A 22,177-nucleotide genomic window follows, 5' to 3' on the forward strand; every position below is an offset into this window, starting at 1 on the left:
TTTGCTTATTGCCTCATGCCCCAGACCTGCCCTTGTTCATTTCATAGGAAAGGCTGGTATGAATTCAGAAACGGCCCAAATGGGCTGGCTGACCTCCTCAACACCAAGTCTGGAGATGAGGGAACTCTCTTCTTCCTCCTTTCACCCAGGAGAAAGGGAGGCTACAAATCTCTGAACTGAACTGGCTTCCAGCAGGCCCAGGAGACTCAGGAGGAGAGTCTATAAGGATAGGCATGGGTCCCCTAACCAGATGGGACCAGTACCTGGGGGATTACCTTAACTCTGTCTTTAAGAAATGAGTTTTGGGTAATAGAGATTAAGAGAGAGAAAAAACGACACTAAAAAGACTGTCCCATACAAATCAATTTTTAATAACTTCAACTTGCCACCAGCTTCCAGCTCCAGCTCCTGTGGGGTTTCTCACTGTGGAAAACACTAAATGCCCCAGGCTGACCTATCCATCTAGTGATCAGAGATGACCCAGCTCCTGGTTTCTTAAGAATCTACATCTATACATGGCAGCATGTTAGTGGATTCTCTGGAACTAGTGCATATCTGCTCAATGTTGGAGCCAGAATTCTGGTTCCCAGGGAGGGCAAGTATCCCAATGAGATTTGAAGCTAAGTGGAATAGCAGCCAGGGAGGTCCCAGACCTGCTCTCACTGCTGGATTCCTGCACTTACTCCCAGATTCTTCCTATGCTGCTTGCTCCCTGCCATCCTGAGGGCTTTAGAAAGTGCTTTAGAAAGAGAGGCTATCAGAGCAGCAGCTACTTAGGAGGCAGCTGTTGGGTAGGGAACGTCTACAGTAGTCCCATGGAGGCTGTCCAGAGGAGGAACCACGGGCCAACTTCCCAAAGGTCAGGAGACTTGCCTGTGGCTCCACCCAGAATACAGGTAGACAGAATGGCTTCTCCATGATGCTCACCTGGCCTCTTTCAGATGGAGGGCACCCTGCCCCCAGCAGGTTCTCTCCCTTCCAGGCACCACACCACAGCAGGAACAGGTTCCTCCCCAGAGGAAATTCTCAGGCAGGCTGGATATAAACACCAGCCGGGTAAGGGGGCGGAACACGTGGAGGGGAACTCAGCAGAGGCAGGAGAGGCTTCCAGAGGAGGTGGTGGCTAGGGAGGTGGAGAAGCTGCTGGAAAGGGAACCAGCAAAGTAGGCACCTGAGGGCTCCAGAAAACCTGTCAATGTTTATTTCTCACATATACACACAGACACACACATGGACACACACACACACACACACCCTAAAGACAATTTAAACCAGATTGAAAATGAAAAGCTAAGGTTGTGACCCTATAGTGCTGATGAGTCAATAGGTTGGAAGGCAGGAGAAAGCTAACAGGTACTCCTGATGCCAAGAATCAAATCCAGAAAGCGGTGACCAGACAGCAGAGCATTGGGCAGATTCTAATCTTCAGTCTCCCAGAGGAGTCAGCTCTGAATTTAGAAAATAGATAAAAGGCATCCCATTCCTACCCTACCCTAAGTCTGAGCTAAGGGTACTAACCGACTGGACAGAATGCCAGTTGGGGCAGGGGACACAAACTTCAAGCCCAGCTCACCCCCAGGCCTAAAGGAAGCAGAATTGGCTCCACCTACATCTGAGAGTTAGTCTGTTTTCAGAAGCCTAGGACAGCCATTGACCCTCAGAGTGCAGGCATCATCCTAAGGCTTGCCCCAACAGCTCCTGAAAATGAGTCAGTAGCCACAACCTGTAATCTCAATTGGAAATATGAGGGGGTGTCCAGGGAGCCTACCCTGGAATTCCCCACATTCTTGAAGGCTTCCCCCTGTGCCCACCCATCCCTCCCCAAATAAGATTATCCCTGGCTTGCCCCTCCTGGCCCCTGCTGTCCAAGTGGGGGGGGCCTTCACCAAGAGAACTTGGTATCTGTGTTTTTTTTCAACCTTGGGGACAGCCCCTTCTCCCCTCACGCCCCCCCTCCAGCCCAGGAGCCTCATGAGTAAGGGCAGTCAGCGGCTGCTCAGGTATGTGTGGCTTCAGGAGATAGTGGAAAACTCCTTGAGCAGGACTTCCTGGCTGAGTGTGTGGAAGGCCAGATTTCTCCGGACATTGGTGCTAATGGATCGAACCTGGGAAAGGGTGGAGGGAGGCAGGAGGGCACAGGCAGAGAGAAAACAAGAGAGAGTCAGTTACAAACAGTAGAGGGTAGTGCCTGAGGCACAAGGCAAGATGCAGTGCTAGAAGTTTCTCTCTTAGAAAATGAACGCTTAATAGCTATCATCCCTGCAGGCAAATAAGCAAACAGTTCTGAAACAGTGGGAAAAAAAGAAGAGGGGCTGAGACAGAAACTCGAGTGGATGCGAGAAGAGCTATCCATCAAGTGATCAGAGATAACCTAGCCCCTGATTTCTTAAAAATCTACATCTGAGTACCTGAAGAGGTAGACGTCAACACAGACAAGGAAGGAGGGCTGAGGTAAGGTCTTTGTCCTTGCCTCAGCCTTGCAAAAGGGGGATTGCTCTGGTCAGTGGTGTGATGGAGGAGGGAGAAACTGAGGCCAGAGGACTCATGCTCTGGAGCTACCTCTCTTCAGATATGTTTCTAGTCTCCCCACTCTCCCTTTGTATTTATTTACTTTTTTGGGTTGGAAAGAACGTTTAGAGATGCAGCCCTTGTCTGGCATAGATGACAAGAATACGATCCAAGGAGGCCAATGACCAGGAGCAGGTCATACAGCTAGTGTGTCCCAGGCAAAACTCAGGTTTCTTAACTCCTAGTCCAGTACTCTTTCCATAGCACAAACATGCCCCCCACACTTTAGAGGAAAGTCTGGGGTATATCTCGCGTGTCCCCACTGCTTACCTCACACGCCTACCCACAGACTGAGAACCTTGCAGGAAGTCTTGCCTGTGTCAGCAGGGAAAAAGCCCCATGGAAAAGGGGTCAGAAGGCCAAACTCCCTACTCTGAATGAGTTCTAAGAGGAATCCAGCAGACTCTGGAAGGAGATTCGTGCATGAGAAATAGATGTGAACGTTGTATGAGAGACAAAGAGGAGGAGGGATGAGAAAAAGAATGTGCATCTATCCTGGGTCCCAAAGTCCAGGGAGCTTTCCTTCGATTTCTGCTTTGCTATGGAAAACTTAATGAAGTCATTAGGCAGGAAGCAGAGAAAAGGGCAGTATGGCAAACAGCAGGCAGCTCAATCTCATTAGCTCCAAAACCAACCAGACCCTCTTACTCCCCTGTGCCAGAGGTACAGATAGAAAGAGAACTGAACAAAGCAGAGGCTAGTGCCAAAGAGCCTCGAGACAGAGCTGCTAGTGCCAAAGAGCCTCGAGACAGAGCTCCTCTAACTCTCTCCTCCACAACCCTCTTCATCTTCCAGTAACTTACTCTCTTCGTTAAGTCTTGGTCCCCAGTAATTGCCCCACATCAACTTAAAGACTTGATGACCACCCCATAAAAATACTCTACTCTGCTATCTCCTTATACTAATGGCTTCCCTGTTCCCAACTAACTCACTCTGGAGCATATCTTCCTCACCCTGGGGAAGTCCAAAATCCCAGGAATTTCATGTCAGGGGGTCAGAGTTGGGCTATGTTTAGCACAAGACAGATGATCTTAATCTAGCACCTTCATCATGGACTCTACATGGGAAGTAAGAGCTGGGCTGATGCAAGTTCTGTCCCACCAGTGGGAGGTCTGAGGACATGGGAAGTAGGTACAGAGGCCTGTCTGTGTCCTGGTCTTGGCCCCCAGCCAGGATGTTGGCATACAATGCGGCAGGGCGAGTGGCAGGACTACTGGGAAGCTGAGCTTTTCCTAATAGCAGCTCTGATTATAGGGCAGGAAAGGAACCATCAACAGGGAGAGTCCAGTTCTGTGAAGATGTGGACCGGAGGTGGAGTAGGAGGCAGAGCAAATGCTCACTGGCTCCAGGTGGCCAAGGGTGAGGGCTGTAGGAAGCTGAGTGATTGGAAACTGGGAGCGGTGATAGGGAGTGAAGACTGGAGAACTAGATTGGGAGGGCACTCAGACCAGGAGCCAGTTAGGAATTTAGGAAGAAGCGACTGCATAAGGAGAAGAATCAATTACAGTCATGCACCAAATAACAACGCTTTGGTCAACGATGGACCGCATATACGACAGTGGTCCCATAAGATAAGCACCATATAGCCTAGGTGTGTAGTAGGCTATACCATCTAGGTTTGTGTAAGTATACTCTATGTTTGCACAACGATGAAATCGCCTAACAACACATTTCTCAGAACGTATCCCTGTTGTTAAGTGACGCATGACTGTACTCTCATTAGTTGCTCTGAGGACAGGATAAGGAGTAATGAGCCAGAGCTGACCTTGGGAACACACGTCAAACCCCAGGCCCAGCTGGAGCTGTGCAAGGGCTGTCTCCATGGCCACAGAAGAGAGGTGGGCAATGCTGCCTCAGGCTTCTCACCCTTCCCAGCCTGGCACCAGTACCGTGGGGAATATCTTCTTCTCTCACTGCCTGGTCCTGGACCACTCTGGGAGAGAAGTTACACACCCCCTCCCAGCAGACTCCTCAAGTCTTATTTCATTAGCCTTCGACTAACTAGTTGTTCCCTAGATGCCCACCTGCATAGCAGAACTCAGTGGTTGGGAAAGGGCTCCCAGGAGACATAGGCAGAGATGGAGGTGGGGCAGACTTACCAGCTCTTTGAAGAAGGCAGCTTCCTTGTGCTGCTCCGAATAGCGCTCATATTGGTCCAGGCCATCCTGCAGCTTCAGTGTGAGCGTATCATAGTTGGCTCGCACTACCTCCAGCACCTGGGGGAGGTCAAGGGCCAGGCAGGGCTTAGGCCATGCAAACTCTAGGTCACTTGGTCCCCCCATCCCTGCTGCTGCCCTACTGGGTTGGATTCAGTGCAGGGCAACATCCCCCAGGAGACCTTGCTCATTACTTATCACCCAGAAAAAAGCCTAGTCACAGGGAGCAATTCCTTAGGTTTCTTGGACCACTTTCTAATCTATTCCATTCCTCCCTTTTCCTGACCACTCCAGCCTGGCCACCAAGACTATTTACTCTGGGTATGGTAAAAGAGCATGAGAAGAGGTAACAGAACATGAGTGTATGAGCTCACCAGTATCCTGATACCATAAATGTGTTCTCAGCCATATCCTGCAGCTTTCTCTGGCCAGGTTGTCACAGTTGCTGAGTAAGACTTTGCCAATGTCTCCTTCCCTTTCCCTTTCTGGGAACCACATTTCTTTACTCCCGGGATGTTCCTCAGCACCATCTGCCACTTGTTTTCATCTGTCAATGCCAACCTAGTCTTCCTATCTATTGCCTGGATCAAACTTTTTGGGCATCCCAGCCTTGGAGTGTTAAGGGACACTTTCCAAACTAAGCTAGAGCTAACCGCATCTTTTGTTCTGATGAGGGGTCTCTCCCCCACCACGCCTCTCTCTGACTTTCTGGGGGCTGGGGGAGAGTGGGATTCAGACCTCCACTGACTCTAGGAACCTTGGATCTCTGTGGTTCCAAAAGGAAAGGACTACCATAGCCAGTCCTGATGTGACTTAAGTTTATAAGACCATGAATCAACAGCAAGGATAATTCGGGGAAGAGGCACTATATCAAGTTAGAAGCAGTCAGTTGGGCAGAAAGCAGAGACCAGGAGAGGGAAGGACTGTTCACTCTGGTAATCTGGGTAACAGCTTTTCTGCAACTTGATCTGACCTGGGAGGGAAGTCTATGATGTCATGGAGAGCTCCCAATTCAGTAGGAAGCTTGAAAGGAACGAGTGAGTGATGAGGGAGGCTTAACTTTAACAGGAGGTAGGGATGAAGGGAATAAATGAGTCAGGACTGGTCAGACGGACTGAGGATGGACTCCTGAGGGGTGCAAAGGTGACTCTGGGCTGTTCTGACCAATTCAGAAACACTTCTGCCCACTAAAAATTCCTGAGCAGAGAGCATGGATCGAGAACACAGGCTTGTGTCCCTGAGTTTGGGGGGAAGGGACAGCTAGGGCAAAGGTCTAGCCCAAGCTCCAGGCTCAGACTCCTTCCCCCCAGACATCCTCAAGGTCACTTTCCCTGGCTGTGTCCCACAGACCCTAGTATGGGCTGGCTCCTTTGCTTCTAATTCCATTTGTCAGCTCTTTCAGCAGAAGGACCGTACTCAGCAACGGGAGTCACCCACAAAGTAATCTGGCTTTCTCATGCACATGGGCTGTGCTCCTGGCTAGAATATCTACAGCCAAGGTCTTGGCTCACAAGTTAATGGCTCAAGCCCAGAAAAAGGCAAAATTCATCCAAGATGGAACCAGCCCCCAGGAACCAGGCAGAACAGAATAATATATGCTTTCTCAAACCCTGAACTCTGGGCAGCCTCAGCAATGACTATGACCCAGCAACCTGGGCTCAGCCTTCCCTGAGGGATGTCAGGTGCCAAAAGACAAATACCATGTTGAAGCCAATTTCTGAGAAAAAAAAGTGCAGCATGTCAAGAGATACTACATCCTGAGAGCCTCAGACCAAGCTGCCTTGATCACCTACCTGGGCTTTCTCCTCTTGCCAGAGCAGAGAAGAAGTTCTAAGATCTTGCTCCGAGCAGGGATTTTTCCTTTCCCAGTAAAATTGGCTTTTGCCAGAAGAGCTTAGTTCAGTTTCTTGCAGGGAGGTGAAAGCAGAGAAGGCCCCTGAGCTATCAGCTCCTTGGAAGGAAACCAGAGGCCTGGCAGGAATTAGTGCATGATCTTGGCTCTCCTCTTATCCAGACCTTTCTTCCTCTTTTACCCAGGAGAAAGTTGCCCTTCAGTTCATCCAGACTCTGCCATCTCCTGCCCTCATCATTTCTCTTAAATCCCAAGAGAAGAAGATATTCTAGGCTCAGGTCTGGGCCCCAGCTCTTTTGAGATTTTGGAGCACCAGGGGTCCTGGCCTAGTCTGGAAAAGCTGCTTTCTGTAGCTTCAGACTTTAGGAACATGTCCCACTTGGGCCTCACACTCAACACTGACCTGGGAAGCCGCAAGGACAGCACTTAGGCAGAAGGCAATCTCCCAGAGCCCTTGTGCCTAAAGGCCTTAGGTTTCATCGTAATTTGCAACCTCAGTCTCTGGATTCCTGGCAACTCCAAACGCACCTCCTAGGCTGAGATCCTTCCCTAATACATCAGGTAACAGTCTATCTCCAAGCACAAGCCCACCTTCTTTCATCAGCTGTTGGGCTCGTGGGCTTTCTAGAACCATGCCCATCACTTCAGCTCAAGGTAGCTCCAAAGTCAGTAAATCACCTACAAGCCACATGCTTTCTAAGGAGTCTTTACATCCCCACCTGTGACCCTCAGTAGACAGGAACCTGGGTCTTGGCAAGCGGCCTGATAGAAAGAGAACTGAACTGGGAGTCCCACTCTTACTAACCTAACCTCTTTGAACCTCAGCCCTTCTCTCTATAAAATGGAACTTGAATTCACCTTCCTAAAATGACATGGGAATAAAAGTTTTGAGTTCCTGAAAGTAACATACAATTGATGAAAACATTATCATCTCAATGGCTACACAGCTACCTAGACAGATCCTCAGACTCAAGAGTAACTATCTTCACAGCCCAGGAAGTACCTACCTATTTCAAACTATCCCAAATATCCTATGTACATAAATGATTCTTCACCACAAAGGAACATCTTCTGGATTTCAGTGGAAGACAAATGGCCTCAGTTTCAAAGGTCCTATGCCCTCTTCTGTGCCTTAATAAACCGTTGTCTCAGGTGAGGGGAGAACAAACTGTTGCGGGGGTGGGGGAGAGGACCTAAACTCCTCCTCTGAGGTCTCTGGAGAGGAAGGGCCTGACATAGACTTTGAGGCCAGAGAGAACCAAATTTTGGTCCCAGATCAACCACTAATTTACCTATGTAAACTTATACATATTACTTAATCTCTTTGAGCCTCAGTTTCCTTATCTGCAAAATGGGGATAACACTATCTACCTCATAAGGCTGATGTGAAGATGAAATGAGATGACTGTCCAATGTCTAGCACATAATGAATAGTCAATAAATGGTTACTAATTTCATGATAAAAGCTTCTTTCTAGTGACAAAGCGCATTTGCTAGTTATGCTTATCCTCAGATAGTTCTAATCATAAGTCAGGAGCTAGGGCCTTGCACATCTTCATTCAGCCTATGGTAGATTCTGGTGAAGAGGAAACGCAGTTTCTCTATGAAAGCTGGCTTCCCATAATGAACCCACTGTCCTGAGTATAACTGCAATGCATCACGCAGAAGTCAGAGAATGCCCAGTACCCACTGCCAACCTTAACAATCTTGGTAGTGCAAGAGAATTCAGGTTATACTAAAGAGAAACTGAGCAGAAATTCCCATAGAGGTTGGCCTTGCATGACACAGGTTGTGAGGCTCTTGCCCACATCAGGATCAGGAAGGTGAGAGATCCCAGTGCACAAAGTTAGTTCAAAACTGCTGATGAGGTTTCAGACACACACACACACACACACACACCCTTTCCCTAGCACACATGATAAGCATTCCCCACAGACTATTCAGTAGTCTGTACTCCATTTTTGCTTTTAGCAGAGCCTTCGAAACAGGAAATAACTTCTAGCCTGAAGATAGCAGCAGAGGAGAATCGCCAAGTTGGAAAAGTTCCTGCAATCTGGCTATCCAATTTTGATGTCAGAGGGCTTTGCCCTGTGCCTAAAAAATGGCTTAGTCACAAAACTCTGTTGGACTGAATTCTCAGAAGAATGAGAATTAGGGGACAACTAAGTAATAGAATGTGAACTGACAGCAAACTAGTGTTCATTACCTTCTTCTCAATTTGAACTGATGTTTACAGTATAACCTATTTGGGGGAAGTTATGTAAGGCTGCCACCAGCTCACTCCCAGCAAGGGCAACATGTATGGCCTTCCCTAGAGGTCAGGCTGCCAAATGAGGATGAAACCACAAGACACCAATAGAGAAACTTACTGAGACTTAAAAATAGGAAAATGGAATCGATCAAGATTTCAGTGGGAAGTAATGGAAAGAGACTATGGAATTAGAGAAACCTGTGTTCAAATCACGGCACCATCATTTACTAGTTATATGACCTTGAACTGTCTGAGCTATAGTTTCTTTATCTGTAAAACAGTCATCATCATCATCATCATCATATTTTCTTATATTATGAAGATTAGAGATAATATATAAAACAAACATAAAAATGTAAATGATAGGATCTAGCAAATAGAAGGTGCCAAATGAATGAAGCTTATTGAGATGGAAACAAGGAGGAAAAATGGAAATAGAAAGTATTTGATGTATTCAAATAAGAGGAATCAGGTGGTTAAATGGTGGCCAGGAGAGTCTGGAGTCATCACTAATATCTGAGGATAGTGACGTGGAAGGCAACCATACCTCTTTTTGCCAAAGTGTTACCATAAGGACAGAACCATAGGAATAATAGTTCTTCCTTTAAAGAACACAGAAATAAAGTTTTTCAAAGGAAGGAACCTTTGAAGTCACCTACCTAATCCATGGCTCTCCTTTCACAGATGAAGAAACAGATATCCAGAAAGACTGTAAAATGCCCGACGACACAAAGCTGGGATTAGACAACAGAGTTCTCTGACTCTCAATCCAGTGCTCTTCCCGTACTGGCAGACTAGTCTAACCTGGGGCACATTCGTGAGTTTATAGCCTAAACTTGATCTTTCAGATAACAAACATTCAAGGAATTCAAACTCACTCCTAAGAAGTGGGAAGCATGATTTGTGGCGAGCTGGGATGGTAACCTGGTGAAGGCCTGGTTTGATGTTTGAGCTTTAATGACTACCAGGTCCTCAGGGCTCCAGGGCTTGTCGATTTACACCAGTAGCAGCTGAAGACCCTGCTCAGCCCTGTTGTAGTTGGTGTAAACTTTAGAGACCACTGCAAACTCATCAGCAAAATCTGGTTTTTGTTGCTATGTAATTGCTCAGTACTCATTTAGAAGCTTGAAATTTGAAGGTCTTTAATCTTCAGTTGGGTTTCTTTGGCTGCAGCCACCAGGTGGTCTCTAGGCTTGGGGTGGGGTGTTAAAAGGATTTAATGAATCCCTTCTACAGTTCTGTGCATAACGACATTTCGGTCAATGATGGACCATGTATATGACAGTGGTCCCATGAGATTGGTACCACATAGCCTAGGTGTGTAGTAAGCTATACCATCTATGTTTCTGTAAGTATACTCTATGATGTTCGAACAAGGATGAAATTGCCTAACAACACATTTCTCAGAAGGTATCCCTGTCGTTAAGCAACGCATGACTGTACAATGAATGCTCATACCTCAAGGCCAATTTTCCATTCTCCAAAAGAGACTGTAACCACTCTGTTCCCACTTCCATGCCATTTGGCTTTAACTCTGCCAAACCCCTAACCATAGAAAAATCAATCTCTGGATGATTTGAAACAGATATAGTAGTTAAAAGGAGGAAAGAAGATGAAGGCTTTTTAGAGGATTTTCATGATAATCTCCATCTATCTCTTCCACCAGACTCTGGTCATTTGCTATATTTCAGATGTTTATTCACTAGTTAGAGAATATAATTTTTTGGCCCCATTTCGTCCACAAAGTAGGAAAGAATAGCCTGAGGGAGCTCTGAAACCACAAACAAGAGCATCACCAGGCATAAGTCTGAACACTGCCTCTTCTTCTCTCTCTCATCAGTTAGAGGGAGCTGATTGGGTACTGCTTATTCTGCAAGATGATGATGGAGAAATAATGAGTTTGGTCCACAGCAAGTTGTTTGGAAATGAAGTTCATCTCTCACAATGGTTCCGGATTCGAGACAAACCTATCCTGGTGCCCATAGAACCAAGAATGTCTGAGTAATCAGGTTTCCTCTCCACGCCACCCCTCTAAACTGTTCACTGCTCTAGCATAATGTCTTCTCTCTAAAAGAAATAGTGCTGAGCACAGAGTAGGCCTTCAATAATGGTCAGTGGCAAATGGACTGCCAGAGAGGAGAAGAAGGGCCAAGTAGCTGCAGGCAGTTTTTATGGTAATACAGACTGAGGTCTCCCTCCCATTGTCCGCGGAGGAACAACATAAGTCAAATATGCCATTTCTCAGCCAAGAAGGCTGAAACCTTTTTCCTTCTAATACCCAGTAAACTTCCTCAAACTCAAAGGAAGATACCCTTTCCTATAAAAATGAGAATGACCTACGAAAAGCATTGCCTAACTCACTTCTCTGGATTTGTTATAGGGCTGAAATGCTCTATAAACTTTTGCAAGAGACTGAAGAGAAACTGGAGGTCTGATCTTGCATTTTCTCTCAAAGGTCCCAAAGGACCTTATCTAGCCTCCCATCTTTCTTCTACTTTCCCAAAACCAGACCTTCCCCAGAAATGATTATGTATCTCCCAAAGAGGAACAACCCTCTTTTCTCCCAGAAGCAATAAAGGTTTGTCCTTAATCTTGCAATTTCACCAGTCTAAGGACAGCCTCTCAGTGGCATTCTCAATAATTAAGTGGTGGTCAGGTGTTGGACAGCTTGGAAGGGGAATTCTATGACAGAGAAGCAAAAACCCAATTCTTCTTCCTCCATAATCCAAATTTATTCTTCCAAATTCAGGACTAGTGAACTAAACAAGAAGCACTACAAAGATGTTCTCCAAGTAAAGACCTGGTGGGTCACTACTGGGTCTCTTGTGCCTGGGCTCTGAAAAAGTTTCAACCAATAGCTAATAATTTTCAAGATAACATAGTTAAAAGTACAGCTCTAAAGTCAAACTGCCTGGACTCATGTCCTAGCTCCACCATTTACTAGCAGGGTGGAGCTGGGTGAGCCTCAGTTTCCTCATCTGTAAAATGGGAATAATAATAATGTTCATCATATAGAGCTGGTTGTGAGGATTAAATAAGGCAATATATATAGAGCGCCAAGCACACTGCTTGACACATAGAAAGTTCTTAATAACCACAGCTATTATTATTATTGTTCTCTTTCATTTTAATATGACTCCATGAATAACTGCTTTTTAGGACATGAAATTCCAACCCCTGCCATAAATAAACTCTCCCCTCCCCCACTTTCTGGAAGCGATTTGTCTTCTGCAGGCTTCCCAATGAGGGATTTCCTGTGGAGGAAAGAACACACTGCTTTAGGGTTTGTGCATTAGCAGGTGTAGACAGGCAGAGTGGCAGGCCCTCTCCTGGAGAAACAAACATGCTACTACTACTGATTTCCTTACTGAAATTGTGTCACAGCTAGATTCTCAGCACCCTGTAGGAAGAGACCCAGTGTTACATTATAGATTTTCCACAATGCCTAAACGAGTCATAAGAAACAGTAAACATTCAACATGGTTATGTACTAATTTAGTAACACTCAGGCCCAACCAAAAAGGAAAGGAATTTCTCAATCAGAGCCACGTGATAAGATTAGAGTTAGACCATTACAGTATACCCATCACTGTTCTCAGCACTCTGATAGGCTCTAAAGCCCTCAGAGCCAATCCTGCCTTTAAGGAGCTAATAAGCAAAATGTAGAACCAAGATAAACCACCACGGAAGGGCACACCCACACCACATATAGGGTTGAGCCAGTAGTGCTAAGTGTGGTCGTAGTCAGCTGCAAAACTGACCAGTGAATGGGCAGCCCAGTTGAAATGGTGTCATACCTTTTGTTTTTTGGTGAGGAAGATCAGCCCTGTGCTAACACCTGCCAATCCTCCTCTTTTATTTTGCTGAGGAAGACTGGCCATGGGCTAACATCCATGCCCATCTTCCTCCACTTTATTATTTTTTTTATTTTGTTTTATTTATTTTTCCCCCAAAGCCCCAGTAGATAGTTATAGGTCATAGCTGCACATCCTTCTAGTTGCTGTATGTGGGACGCGGCCTCAGCAGGGCCAGAGAAGCAGTGCATCTGTGTGTGCCCGGGATCTGAACCCAGGCCGCCAGCAGCAGAGTGCGCGCACTTAACTGCTAAGCCACGGGGACGGCCCCTTCCTCCACTTTATATGGGATGCCCCCACAGTGTGGCTCGCCAAGCGGTATGTTGGTGCGCACCCGGGATCCGAACCGGGGAACCCTAGGCCGCCACAGCGGAGCGTGCGCACTTAACTGCTTGCGCCACTGGGCCAGCCCGTCCTACCTTTTAAAATGGAGAAAATTAAGAAATCCAAAGTCTCTTCTATGTTGTCTACCACCTCCTCCAATTTACACTACTGTGTCAGCTAATTCTGAGTGCAAAATTCTCACCAGCATAGCAGGGCCCCTGATACAGCAGCTGCGGGGAGGGCCATTAGCTCTGACAGGTCTGTGACTCTGGTACTGACAGCTTAGGCTCCATCAGGGCATATCACCTGAAGGGCAAATTGATCAGGCTCAGCCAGGACACTGAAAAAATAAGTCCTGCACAAAAGATCAGCAAAAGGTTGAAAGGGTGGGAAAAAATGTCACTTTACTCCCCAAACACACAACCTGTAGTTTCAATTTCTCAGAAATCAGGTTTGATCCATTCTGAAAGGCTATTCTGAGGTGTGTTCAATTTAGCAACGAATTTCAACTGCACAAATTCAGCTCAACTGTGCAGTGTACTCATTAGATAACTGTTCAAAACAATCTAAGCAAATATATACGGTGATCTTTGAATAGCCAGGTTCAAAGACTTGTTGAGCTATTTTTAGCACTTGTTTGCATACCAACCAGTAACCAAGAGATTTGCATCTCAGGAGACAAGGAGAAGAAACAATTAGATTCATGAGCTCCAAGGTATCTAGTACCCGCAGAAGACTATTAGTTTCCTTCAAATGCTGTCTGTTTAACCTTCTATACAGGACAAAACTTGGTCCATGTTTAGATGGACATGGCCTAAAAGAGGTATAGTGACCAAGCAGACAGTTACAAGGACAAAATATCAGCTATTCAGAGCTTCATGTTTCAATTCTCCTTCCTGTCTTGAGAGATTTAAGGGTTGAGCCTTTGTAAATGATCAATTTAAAGCTAGGACCTGGCCCAAGAATAGAAGCAAAAACTGGAGAAAGGGAAGAGATATCTTTAGTGGGTTATCTTAAAAAGAATGTTAAAATGCTCACTATATACACTTTTTCCAATATTCATTCAAGACTCTCCCCTCTAGTGCCCTAAAAAAGAGGAAGAAAGAAAAAGAATGAAGTTAAATGGGACAATATATATGAATAGTTAACGCATAGAAAGGTTCTCTGAAAAGTGCATAAAATTAAAAAAAGTTCAGCTGGGTAACTCCGAGTATACTGTAATATTCTAAAGTAGTTCAGGACTTCACTTCCAGTCATGATGGAGTAACAGAGAACTGGTAAAGAAAGAACACTTTTAAGACACTGGATAACAAGCAGTGCAAGACAGGAATCCTGAGAGAAAGAAAACAAGGTAAGCATGAAGGTCTTGCTCGGCTAAGGAGACACACTGGAGTTTAGGGAGGCAAAGGTGGCTGGAACTTGTGAGACAGATTACCAGTGAGGAGAGAGTTAGGCAAAGACAAGACCTTCAGAAATTCGCATAGTGTTTCCATTGAATTTGTTGCTAATAAAGATTACACATGTAGGGTAAAACTCAACCAGGTTGGACTAAAAAAATGACTGAGGATTTGTAAGCTGAACAATTCTCAGGGCTCACGCAAGACTGGGAGGTGTTTGAATTTTGATCAACCAGAATGAAAAGTAGCTGTTGAATACCTAGGGCATTCAAAAGAGACACTAGAACAGTTGTACCTTAATAGTGGAACTAAACTAGCCCTAGAGTAAAAGCTACTCTACACCTACCCAAACAAAAATTTAAAAGAAGTTTCATGGATGAAGGTGGTCAAAAGGTATAAACTTCCAGTTATAAGATAAGTAAGTACTGGGGATGTAATGTACAACATGATGACTATAGTTAACACTGCTGTATGGTATATTTGCAAGTTGTTAAGAGAATAAATCCTAAGAGTTCTTACCAAAAACAAAGAAAAAAAATGTTTTTTTCCTTGTGATATCTATATGAGATGATGGATCTTAACTAAACTTACTGTGGTAATCATTTCACAATTTATATAAGTCAAGGCATTATGCTGTACACCTTAAACTTACGCAGTGCTGTATGTCAATTATAGGGAGGAAAAAAAGATCACCACACACACACACACACACACAAAGTTTCAAAAAGATCATGCTGCTCACAAATAATTTACCTGCCTTCCTAAATAAAGTCCAATACTATTTAATAAACACAACAAAATTGAGCATTCAACTACATAACATTCACAATGCCCAGCATCTGATAAAAAATTATCAGACATGTCAAGAAGCAGGAAAATGCAACTTATAACCAAGAGAAACATCAGTCAATAGAAATAGACCCAGAAATAGATGATGGAATTAGCAACAAGGATATTTATTATAAATATGTTCAAGTATTTAAAGACAATCATGGGGCCGGCTCCGTGGCTTAGCGGTTAAGTGCGCGCGCTCTGATGCTGGCGGCCCGGGTTTGGATCCCGGGCGCGCCCCGAGGCACCACTTCTCCGTCCAGCGCGAGGCCGAGTCCCACGTACAGCAACTAGAAGGATGTGAACCTATGACATACAACTATCTGCTGGGGCTTTGGGGGGAAAAAATGAATAAATAAAATCTTTAAAGACAATCATGAACATAATAAGGAGCAGAATGGAAATATAACACACATCATAATACATTGCTAAAAATCAGTGTTAAAGAGAGAATATTAAAAGCAGCCAGATGGAAAAAAACTCACATTACACACAGAGGAAAAAAGGTAAGAATTTACACTTCTTGTCAGAAACTATGCAAGCCAGCAAACAATGGAATATCTCTGTGCCAAAAGAAAAAAATACTGTTAACCTAGAATTCTATATCCAGCAAAAACATCCTTCAGAAATGAGGGTGAAATAACGACCTTTTCAAACAAACAATCTGAGAGAATGTATTGCCAACAGTCCTGTAATACAAGAGATGTGAAAAGAATTTCTTCTGGCAGAAGGAAAGTTACATTATCTGGATCTATAATAGGAATAAAGAACACTGAAAATGGTAAATACATGGGTGAATATAAAATACTTTTACATAAATTTAAAAATGAGGAAAAAGATAATTGACTCTTTAAAGCAAAAAATAACAACAATGTATTGTGAAATTTATAACAAACCTAGAAGAAAAATGTTTGACAACACTGCTATAAAGGACAAGAGAAGGGGGCAAATGGAAATACACTATTGCAAGGTTATTACACGTTACACGAAGTTATATAACATTATTTTGAAGGTACATTGTGATAAGTTCAAGATGCATATTGTAAGCCCTAGAGCAATCAGTAAAAAATAAAATGAAGAGGTATAGCTAAAAAGTCAATAGTGGACATAAAATGGAATACTAAAAAATACTAAGTTAATCCAAAAGAAGGCAGAAAAAGAAAAAAATGAATAAAAAAACAGATGAGAGAAATAGAAAAAAAAAGCAAGATGGCAGATTTTAACTCAGCTGTATCAATAAGTAAATTAAAGGTAACACTCCAATTAAAAGGCAGAGCCTGTCAGACTGGATATAGAATCAAGACCCAATTAAAAGGAATCCACCTAAAATATAAAGACACAGATAGGTTGAAGGTAAAAAGATGGAAAAAGATATGCTATACAACAATACTAATAAAGTAGAATTGCTATATTAATATCTGACAAAGGAGATTTCAAAACAAGGAATATTATCAAGAATAGTGAAATTTCATAATGATAAAGGGGTCAGTTCATTAAGAAGAAAATTCTAGGGGCCAGCCCAATGGCGTAGTGGTTAAGTTTGCGCACTCCACTTCAGCAGCCCGGGGTTTGTGGGTTCGGATCCCAGGCGTGGAACTACACACTGCTCATCAAGCCATGCTGTGGCAGTGTCCCACATACAAAATAGAGGAAGACTGGCACAGATGTTAGCTCAGGGACAATCTTCTTCAAGCAAAAAGAGGAAGATTGGCAAGAGATGTTAGCACCTCTAGGCCAATATTCCTCACCAAAAAAAAAAAAAAAAAGACGACGACGATTCCATATCTATGTGCATCTAATAACAGAGCTTCAAAATTCTGAGTGAAGCAAAACTGACAGAACTGAAAGAAGAAATAGAAAAGTCTACTATTACAGTTGTAGGTTTCAATGCTCCTCTCAGTAACTGATAGAACAAGTAGACAGAAAATCAGTAAAGACAGAAGATTTAAACATTACCAATCAACTTGACCTAAAGGCATTCATAGAAAATTTTACTCAAAAACAGCACAATACATATTCTTTTAAAATGCACATAGAACATTCAACAAGACAGACTATATGCTGGACCATAAAACAAATCTCAGTAAATTTAAAAGGACTGAAATCATATGGATTATATTTTCTGTCTACCAAGGAATTAAATAAGAAATTAATAACAAATTTATCAGTAAAATCCCCAAATAACAGAAATGAAAAACACATTTCTAAATATCACAAAAGAAATGAGAAAATATTTTGAACTGAGTGAAAATGAAAACAGAGCATACCAAAATTTGTGGGATGTTGCTAACAGAGGGGAAATTTATAGCACTAAATTGTTATATTAGAAAATAAGAATTAAAATCAATGATCTAAGTTTCCACCTTAAGAAATGAGAAAAAAAAGAGCAAATTAAACCAAAGCAAACAGAAGGCAATAACATAGATAATCATATAAATCAATGAAATAGAAAACAGGAAAAAACAGGGGCCAGCCCGGTGGCACAGCAGTTAAGTGTGCACGCTCCGCTTCGGCGGCCCGGGGTTCCCAGGTTTGGATCCCAGGCGTGCACCGACACACCACTTGTCGAGCCATGCTGTGGCGGCGTCCCACATAAAGTAGAGGAAGACGGGCATGGATGTTAGCCTCACCAAAAAAGAGGAGGATTGGCATTGGATGTTAGCTCAGGGCTGATCTTCCTCACAAAAAATAAAAAAGAAAAGAAAACAGAAAAAAACAAAATTAATGTAACCAAAAGCTGATTCTTTGAAAAGATTAATAAAATTGATAAACTTCTAGTCAGACTGATCAAGAACCAAAGAGAAAACTTACACACATTACCCATATCATGAATGATAAATCCTATAGGTATTTAAAGGAAAAAAGAAAGTATGGTGAACAACTTATGCCAATAAATTCAACAACCTATGTGAATGAATAACTTCCTTGAAGACAGAAATTACTCAAACTGGCCCAAGAACAAGTAGAAAACCTGACTATCCCTAAATCTATTAAAGAAATTGAATTAATAATTAAAATGCTTCCCACAGAAGTATAATGATATATGCAATTTACTTTGAAATGCATAAAAAATAAGATGGATTGATGGAGATTCATACTATGGATCAGATATGTGATAAAGTATAGAAAAATGCAAATGACAGAATCTAAATGACAGAATCTAAGTAGTGGTTATATCAGTATTCACTGTACAATTTTTTCAACTTTACAGTATGTTTGAAATTTTTCATAATAAAATGTTGGATAAAAAATTCTTCGCACAGAAGACTCTAGGCCCAGATGCCTTCACTGGTGAATTCTATTAATTGTTAAGCAAGAACTAATATTAATCCTACATAAACTCTTTTTAAAAATGGAGGAAGATATACTCTCCAACTCATTTTATAGAGCAGCAGTACTCTAATACCAAAACCAGACAAAGACATCACAAGAAAACTAGGAACTAATATCCCTCATAAACACTGAGACAAAAATAATCAACAAAATATTAGCAACTCAAATTCTGTAATATATAAAATAAATACTGTGTCATGATCAAGAGGGGTTTATCTTGGGCCAGCCCCGTGGCTTAGCGGTTAAGTGTGCGTGCTCCGCTGCTGGCGGCCCGGGTTCGGATCCCGGGCGCGCACCGATGCACTGCTTCTCCGGCCATCTGAGGCCGCGTCCCACATACAGCAACTAGAAGGATGTGCAACTATGACATACAACTATCTACTGGGGCTTTGGGGGGAAAAAAATAAATAAATAAAAATCTTTAAAAAAAAAAAAAAAAGGGGGTTTATCTGACGAATGTAAGGTTGGATTAATATTAAAAAATCAGCTCCCCTCCCGTCCCCTCCCCCAGGAAGCAAGGGCTGCAGTTTGAATGCCCAACCAGGCTTCAAAGGCTCCTCTTTGCTCTTTCCAGCCACAATGAAGATTTGGAAGAGATTGCTTCCACTGACCTGAAGTATCTGATGGTGCCAGCATTTCAAGGAGTGCTCACCATGAAACAAGTCAACCCCAGCAAGCGTCTAGATCATTTGCAGTGGGCTCGAGAACACTTCTTAAACTACTTAACTCAGTGCCAATACCACCATGTGGCAGAGTTTGAGCTGCCCAAAACCAAGAACAACCCAGCTGAAAATAACTGCTAGTTCCTCCATGGCCTATCCTAGCCTTGTTGCTATGGCATCTCAAAGACAGGCTAAAATAGAGAGATACAAGCAGAAGAAGGAGGTGGAGCATAGGTTGTCTGCACTGAAATCTGCTGTGGAAAGTGGTCACGCAGATGATGAGCGTGTTCGTGAATATTAACTTCTTCACTTTCGAAGGTGGATTGGTATCAGCTTAGAAGAGATTGAGAGCATTGATCAGGAGATAAAGATCCTGAAAGAAAAAGACTCTTCAAAAGAGGCATCAACTTCTCACTCATCTCGTCAGGACAGGCCTCCATGAAACCCTTCATTCTCACTCGGAATGTAGCCCAAACCAAAGTATTTGGAGCTGGTTATCCAAGTCTGGCAACTATGACGGTGAATGACTGGTATGAGCAGCATCAGAAATATGGAGCATTACCAGATCAGGGAATAGCCAAGACAACACCAGAGCTCACGAAAGCAGCTCAGCAACAGAAAGATCAGCAGCAAAAGGAGGAAGTGGAGGATGAGCAAACACTCCACAGAGCTCGGGAATGGGATGACTGGAAGGACACCCATTCTAGGGTCTATGGCAACCGACAGAACATGGGTTAGTCGTCCCACAAGACGGGACTGCAGGGGCGCACCATCTTCCCCACCAAGGAAAGCTGTGTGGTCTTCCCCTCCCTGGGTTCCTGCTTCAGCTGTGTACAACAAAAGCAAAGACGCTTAATCATGCTTTGCATTCAATAAAGTGTCAAACAATTAAGTGTGTATTTGTATCCTAGATGATGAGCCAGCAGTCTTGTTTTGGCATTATTATCCTCATCATGGTGTATTCCATTTTCTTAAGTGGAAAGAAAAGTACTGAGAAATGGCTCTGTATAATCAATGACTGTATGAATTCTCTCTAAAAAATAATAAAAGTCCCTTCTATTACAAAAAAAAAAAAAAATCAGTCACCATATTAACAGCATAAAAGAAAAATCTATACGATCATCTCAATATACACAGAAAAAGCACTGACAAAATTAAACATCCATTCACAATAAAAACTCTCAGCAAACTCAGAATAGAAGGGAACTTCCTCAATCGAATAAAGGGAATCTACGAAAACTTACAGCTAACACATTAGTACTTAATGATGAAAGACCAAATGTTTTCTCCTGAAGATCTGGCAAGTAAGTCTATTCTTACCACTTCAATATTGTACTGGAGGTTCTAGTCAGTGTAACAAGGAAAGAAAAAGAAATCAAAGGCATACAGATTTGAAAGAAAGAAGTAAAACTGAATTTATTTGTAGACAATATGATTGTGAGCACAGAAAATTCTAAAGACTCTAAAAAAAGAATTAATAAATAAGTTTATCAAAGTTGCAGGAAAAAAGGTCAATTTAAAAACACATATTTCTGTACTCTAGCAAAAATCAACTGGGAATCAAAATTAAAAATACCATTTATGTAACATAAAAAATGAAATATTTAGGGATAGATTGAACAAAATAGGTGCAAAACAATATGCTAAAAAACTACAAAACATTGATGAAAAAATTTAGAAGATATAAATAAATGGAGAGATATATTATGTTCATGGATTTGAAAACAATATTGTTAAAGTGTCAATTCTCCCCCAAGTTGATCTACAGAGTTAATGCAATTCCAATCAAAATTTTAGCAGGCTTCTTTTGTAGAAATGGACAAGCTAATTTTACACTTTATATGGAAACGCAAGGGACCTAGAATATGCAAAACAATTGTTAAAAAGAACAAAATTAGAGGACTTACATTACCTGATTTCAAGATTTACTATAGACCTACAATAATCAAGACATTGCAGGGCATAAATTTAATCACACAGAACAATGGAAAAGAACTGATACTTCAGAAATAGACCCTGATATATATGGTCAATTGATTTTTTACAAATGTGCCAAGGTACCTCAATATGAGAAAGAATAGTCTTTTCAACAATGACACTGGAACAACTAAATATGTGGGGGGGAGTAGAGTGTGTGGAATGAACATTTACTTTTACCACACACCATACAAAAAATAAACTTAAAAGAGACCATAGCACTAAATGTAAAAGTCAGAACTATAAAACCTATAGAAGAAAATATAGGTGAAAAATTTCACAACTAGGAGTAGGCAGAGATTTACTAAATAAAACAAAAAAGCACAAATCATTAAAAAGATTAATAAATTCATCTTCATGGATATTTAATTAAATTAAAACTGGTCTGCATTAAAATGTCTGGACTTTGAAAAACACCATTAAGAAGGGGCAAAGGCAAGCCACTTACTAGGAGAAAGTATTTGCAATACATATATATGACAAAGAAGTTGTATCCAGAATATACAAAAACTCATAACACACATACGAAAAGACAAACAACTAAATTTTTAAAATAGTCGAATGATATGGAAGAAAAGATACATAATGGCCAATAAGCAAATGAAAAGCTGCTCAATTTGTCATCATGCAAAATAAAATTAATGATAATTTTAAAAACTATAATCTATGCAGTGTAATGAAAGCACTGCATACCCACTAGAATGGCTAAATTAAAGACTCACAATTCCAAGTGTGACAAGGATATGGAATAGCTGAAACTCTTATTCGTGGTGGATTGGAATGAAAAATGGTATAACCACTTTTGAAAACAGTTTGGCAGTTTCTTTTTTTTTAAACATCTTTATTGAGATATAATTTACATACCATAAAATTCATACATTTAAAGTGTACAATTCAATGGTTTTAGTATATTCCCCATAGTTGTGCAACTATCACCATGATCTAAGTTTAGAAGATTTTCATGAACTCCAA

The 22,177-nt window shown here is 42.4% G+C and overlaps 1 protein-coding gene and 1 pseudogene across 7 annotated transcripts in view; one reads left to right on the forward strand and one right to left on the reverse strand.

The window, feature by feature from the left end:
* Nucleotides 1-350: 350 nt before the first annotated feature.
* The window catches only part of ARMH3 (armadillo like helical domain containing 3), a 190,645-nt gene continuing 168,818 nt past the window's right edge, over nt 351-22,177 (reverse strand). For all 7 annotated transcript variants that reach the window (XM_087432488.1, XM_087432490.1, XM_087432489.1 and 4 more), the window contains 2 exons: nt 4,668-4,784; nt 351-2,105 (listed from right to left, as the gene is read on the reverse strand). In XM_087432488.1, coding sequence (XP_087288614.1) covers nt 2,013-2,105; nt 4,668-4,784 — 210 coding nt within the window. In that variant the 3' untranslated portion in view covers nt 351-2,012. The remainder of the gene's footprint in view (nt 2,106-4,667; nt 4,785-22,177) is intronic.
* On the forward strand, nt 5,048-19,981 carry LOC147916882 (immunoglobulin-binding protein 1 pseudogene; annotated as a pseudogene).

This window comes from Ceratotherium simum, chromosome 6 (genome assembly GCF_057802395.1).
Source record: "Ceratotherium simum simum isolate JZ-2026a chromosome 6, ASM5780239v1, whole genome shotgun sequence".
Lineage (NCBI taxonomy): Eukaryota > Metazoa > Chordata > Mammalia > Perissodactyla > Rhinocerotidae > Ceratotherium > Ceratotherium simum.